The following is a 6,000-nucleotide window of genomic DNA, read 5'->3' as shown; positions in this document are numbered from 1 at the left end:
TTAATTTTGAGAAGGAACACTAGGTTCTAGCAGCAGTTAGTGGCAGCCCTATAAATAAATCATCATTTCCACTATAAAAGCAAAAAAACTCTTCGACAAATAAAGTAGTTGATTTTTATTTTCTGGTCAATTCTTTGAAGTTATAACATAAACAATATGTCCATGTCTTTGCATCATTTTGTTCTACCCACAAATTGATTTATTCACTGTCTCTCAGTGTCTCGGATTACAGTCTTTCATTTTGTTTTGGTTTTTTTTTTTGTTTGTTTTATTTGAGATAGATCCATTACATGGAAAAAAACACTCTTTTTATATTTTGACAGTCAGTGCATCCTATTTGCAAGAATCACTTTTAAAGTAATTTGGAGACCAACTGCGTAATTTCACTCACAGACCGGGACTTATCAGAGTGCCACATTTGTTTAAAATAGGGGGATTGTTCTAACCCCCCCCATATAATAGCTAGGTTTTGAAAAAAATCTATAAAATTCAGTGATTTAGATATTTTAGTGTTAATTTTCATCAACAAACAATCTCCATGACAAAGTTGGTCAGTAGAAAAGTCCAACACAGCCTTGTTGAAGATGCCTTTCAACATGGCTGCCATCTTCTTTTATTCTTTCCCAGCTGACCTCAGTGGGCTCTGATTTTTCAAGTGGTATTTCTGTCTCTTTGTTCTTAATGGGATTCTCTTGTCTGCATCTCCTCACCGGTTATGAGGTCATCCTTCTCCCTGGGGTCATTTGGCTTTACTGTCATAGAGCACAATGGGAAATAGCCACCCTTCAAGCAATTGTCAGCAAGTTTCCCTGAGGGAACAGAGTGGTGGTGGTGGCGGAGGTATTTCATAACTTTCAGTGCAGCTGGCAGGAGTAAATATGACCACATCTATTAAATACTTCTCAGGAGCCCCCACGCACCCTAGATCCCCTTGATAGCGTAGGCAGGAAAGAGGGAGAAACTTGTTTTAAGTGTGTGTCTGACAGAAGGGAAAATTTAGGAATCTGTGCCAGGGCATAGGGATTTAGGAGAGACTGGGCAAAGGCTGGCAGATGGAAGGATAAAGTATGGATAAAGTATGGATGTTGCTTAACCATGAGCAGCTATTCACACTCATTTATCTTGGGGGATCTTTGAAGATACTTGTGTAACATATAGACAGGATTAGTAGATGCCAATGGCAATAATTACCAAAATTTGTCTTTGACTGAAACATTCTGGTATCTTCAGCTGTTTCAGTCATCAAAGAGAAATCCAACTCTGAGTTTGCAAGCTGGAGTGCTCCAGCTTGCAAACTCAGAGGCAGCACCCCTGTGCATTTGTTCCCTTACCATTCATTTACATAGACTGACAGGCTGTCCCACAGACACTGGATTTTCACAATTATAATTAATCTGTTCCCATATGGCATGCATGGCATGAAATTACAGAAAAATGGATGTTCAAATATAGCTTTTCTTTAACTTAGAGTTGATAAAGTGAATCACTCACACGACTTTCTTCTTCTTTCACAAGGTTTCTTCTTTCTACTTAATCCACATGTGATACACCAGTTCCTGGTCATGAGAGGAAAAGGACACATTCTGATTTAGGTTTTGTATTTTCTTAGTGATTTATCAAAATACTGAAGTGTTTAAACTGAAAACATAAATCACTAATTATTTTGAGATGTTATTGCAGTACCTTGCATTTTTTTCATTCATCAAGGATCCTGACCAGGCTACCACTTCAACTGAAGTTTCTTAAATTTCTCCCTTGGTACATAATCTATGACACTGTATTTCCCATTGGAAGCTTGTAAAGAAATTTTGGGTTGGGCACAGAAATGCCCCAAACAGCATCTTACAGGCAGCCCCTGAGTTTGTGCTCCTTGACATGCACAGCTTATAAACAATTTTTCACTGTTCATTCAGTCAATATTTTCAGAGGTAGTTTTACAAATTATCATATTCCAAACATAATTGAAGCTACACTACAGCTCAAGGACATGTCCCAGCATCAATGAAGAATTGCATGACCCCTCCACTGTGCCCAGCTACAGGAACACAATACAAAATGTGAGGCTGCTCTATTCAATTTATCATCACATCACAAGCCTCAAACCTCACTAATGCCGCAGCGCCGGGGTGGTGGTAAGGGTGCCGCGACCTTCCTGAAAAGCGTCCTAAGAAGAACGGCTCAGGAGCACAGGCACGGCCTTCTCCCAGCCTGGTGTGTGATACTCGGCTCTGGCTTCTTCCTTCAGGCAATGTGCAGAAAGATACTGGAGCTCTGTATGGCGTTTCACAGAGTAGTAGCCTCCATGGAGAGCAGGGTCCTCTGCGAAGGGAGTCAGGAACAGAAGCTCCCCAAACTGGGGAAAAACAGGGCTGTATATGGGGAAGGTGAGGGGCGGGGCAAAACTGGTAACCAATGGGATGCAGGATCAGGAGCGGAGCATGAGGGAAGGGGCTAATGGGCAAGAAGGAATTAACATAGAACCGCAAAGGCCCATGGGAGTGATTTTTGCTCACCCTAACCACTGAGTCTGTGGTGCAGGGGTTGGCCCTCAGGAGAGTGCAACAGGACCTTCTTGGGCTGGCTCTTCAGCCCCCACAAGCTTGGTGACATTAAAAGCATGGCCCTTTGTCTGCTCTTATTCAGGTTTGCTCAGAGTGTGAATATGGCCCAAAGTGTTAGACCTGGTATCTCAGGTAAGCAAGAATCAGTCAGGTCAAAATTAAGAAAGAGTTGTTTCTGCCTTCATAGCTGTGAGATTGGTTGACCATACTTGAGGGGAATAGTAAATTGCTTATGAATATTTGGGAAAGTAATGGACAACCTTCCCCTTGCCACATAGCAAAACTGGGAGAAGGAAAGCTAGCTGGGAGGGTAGAGCAGGGTGAGAAAAATTGGTTGAAGAAGTTTCTAGTCCTTCTGGGTCCTGAATTCCACTCAACAAAGGGAAGAAACAGGTACAGGGACTGGAGGTATCTTTGGGCATGTGAACACTGAAGAAACTCAATTACACAAGAAACACTGATGATACCTAACAAATGGTGGTGCCTATAGTATTCAACAATTTTGTAGAATGACTTTGTATGCATCAGTGTTGGACCTTAATCCACAATATTTCAAAATTCTGTCAGGTGATGTGTGATCAGGTAGATTCCCCATTGTCCCAGTACTTGTTACCCTCACCACAAAGGCAAATAAGGTATAAAGCAGTTGCTTAATGTTTTCATAATTTATAGTGCGTTTGACATTCATTCAGTTTACTCATCTTGTTCTTAATCCTAAAATAACCAGCTTTAAAACTCGGTATTCTGCAGATTTTTACAACTTTACAACATCTGCACCAAATATTGTGGGAATGTTTTAACCCAAGTTCCAAAGTTATACATGATTTAATAAAGGAGTTGTTTATGTTGGTTAAACAAGTCAGCTATTGAAAACAGATTCACAGAGGATAAAAAGCACTAGTATGTGAATTGTTTAGGTTTATTGCATTGTCCATAAGTATATTTAAATATCAGTTATTAAATTAGGTTACTAAACTAGCTTAGCCTTACATATTTATGTTTGGAGACCTTGTATAGCATTTTGTGGCACAATGTTAATCCACCTATTAGCATTTTTAAATCAACCTGTTTGAAGAGTAACTGGAAAACAGGAACAGCATCAACAGGAAATGTTAAACAGCTATCAACGTGTTTATCTGAGAAGATTTCCTGTCTGTAAATAAAGTAATTTTTTCACTGCCGTTGATGTCAATTCACTGTAAGATTTTAAAGCTTTCATAACTATGGCTCCACCTCCACACATAACTCTTCTTGAAAAGTACATAATGAAATGCTAATTTTGCATTACAGCCTAGATTTGACTGGTTTAGTAACAGAAAAATTACTTGAGGTCCCAAAAAAGTACAGTGACATCCCTCTTTGTAAAATCATTTTCATTTTCATTTTCCTGATTGATGTAAACTCTTTTATTTGCAATTTCAGTGTAGTTTTAAAAAGGCATAATAAAATGCAGTTCCTGCTCAGCATGTCAACAATCTAAAATAAATAAATAAAATAAAATGGATAAAACACATAAAGAGAAGATGCAACTAGTCAGTATGGAATTACTAACAATCAATGATTTTTTTTTAAATATTGTTCTTTTGCATCCAGTTCTCTGCTAGTTTTTCCAGCTATAGACTAGTGTGCATGTAGACCATCTTTACAAAGTATTGCCAAAAGGTGAGAATTAAGAACTAGAATAAGTTATGCAGGTCAGGAGGAAGATGGGTGGGTGTGGACAAGGAAAGAAAATGATGCATAGTCATTAGCAAAGCATCTCTCACTTAGACAGCATGTAAGAAGGTAGATGTCATGCATTTGCTAAAGTATATTTCCACCTGTTCTCTATTCCCCGTGCTCACATCCTCACGCACAGCTCTGCATTCCTTCACCAGGACAAAGGAAGCTTAACTGTGTTAACATCAGGGTTAAGAGTTTCCTTCCAGTGATCATTTTTATGTGAGAGAACATACTCCTTTATTTTTAAGCAACACTTGGCTTACTAGCAAGAGAAAGTGACAAAATTTGGGTAAGAAGGCATCCAAGGTTTATAATCCACAGAGCCAACTCTTCCCCTCTTTGCCAGCCTCCTAGCAGATGTTATTCTGCAGGTAGTGCCAGGAGATAACTACTGCTCCTGTTAGAAAAAGCCATTCAGCTCACCTGCTGGAGGCAGAAGTTTTGCTATGACTGCTGCAGCCAGTTCATATTCTCTAACTTGAATAATCCAGTCTCTCCCCCTGGGTTAAAAGACCCAGGACCACAGGAGACACAGAGACAATTATCCAGCCTTACTGGATAATTGAGACCTAAGCATGGCTAGACAGGATTTGCAGCCACCTGGTTTTTACACAGGCACAGTTTTTGCCCCGCCAGGGAGGGAAGCTCAATTCAGGCTTCTGAGAAAACATAATTTCATCAAATGCCAAACACCCAGCAGTGGCACACACTTTCTTCTTTGTTCTCTGCAACACAGAGCCAGTGGTCTGATTTCTGCCTTCCCAAAGGCAAGGCTAGTTGTCTCCCAGTGATCCATAGAGCAGCAGCAAAACAATGTGTTGAAAATAGATATCAGACAAGGCAAGAGCAAAGAGAGGCACACTGATCATTCTTCCTCTTCAGCTGTCAGCAAGCGCAGAGATTTGAGCTGTTCTGTCACAGGGCAACATTGAAGCTTCTGTGGCATGGCCACAACTAGCCATGTAAGTGGTAAACCAAGTCTGAAGTCTGGCACATGCCCATTAAGGTAATAAAAATAGAACAATTGCAAGTAATCTGGTCTCAGATTAGTATCAGTAAAGTCTCTGGCACTACCATTTATCACAACTGCTTCAACACCGTGCATAAGTTCTTGTTTAATACTGACTCACACAGAAGTGTATATTAAATTCAAGTGATAAACAAACCCTTCTCCATAGTTCTGACTTTTGTTCTTTCCCAGTTCCAGCAAGACCTGTCTATAAATTATCAGACAGGATGGGATCAGAGTGTGATTGAGGAAAGTCATGAGAAATCTGAAGCTTTTGGTAGGTTTAGCAGAATAGCAACAGAACATTGCTGATGAATACAGTAACACAAATCATAAAGCCTTATTGTCCGTACTGGAAAAGGCCTTTATTTGACTAACCCCACTTTAACAAAACACTTACTTTTTCCACAAGTGAAATATTGGGTGATTTGGTTGTTGGGAGTGAGTTGAGGTCTGATATGCCTGGTTAGTCTTTGGTGGGTAATTCATTTGGATCCTGAACACCTAGACCAGATGTTTGCATTTAACAGGTCAGTGAGTCTCATAAGCAAGTCATTATTTAATAGTAGAATTGGGTATTTCAGCATCTCTCTCTCCCTTTCCGCTACCAAGCAGACATAGTGTCACACATACACACTTTTATCACTTGTGTGCAGCATACTGTAGGCATTCAACAGCTGTAAGAGTTGTGTGTGGAAGACTGATGTA

The 6,000-nt window shown here is 40.0% G+C and overlaps 1 protein-coding gene across 1 annotated transcript in view; it reads right to left on the bottom strand.

The window, feature by feature from the left end:
* Window positions 1-1,539: 1,539 nt before the first annotated feature.
* The window catches only part of C2H8orf34 (chromosome 2 C8orf34 homolog), a 185,932-nt gene continuing 181,471 nt past the window's right edge, over window positions 1,540-6,000 (bottom strand). Inside the window, exon 14 of the mRNA XM_072924734.1 lies at window positions 1,540-1,556. Coding sequence (XP_072780835.1) covers window positions 1,555-1,556 — 2 coding nt within the window. The 3' untranslated portion in view covers window positions 1,540-1,554. The remainder of the gene's footprint in view (window positions 1,557-6,000) is intronic.

This window comes from Taeniopygia guttata, chromosome 2 (assembly GCF_048771995.1).
Source record: "Taeniopygia guttata chromosome 2, bTaeGut7.mat, whole genome shotgun sequence".
NCBI lineage: Eukaryota > Metazoa > Chordata > Aves > Passeriformes > Estrildidae > Taeniopygia > Taeniopygia guttata.
This window is presented reverse-complemented; position numbering and strand designations above follow the sequence as displayed.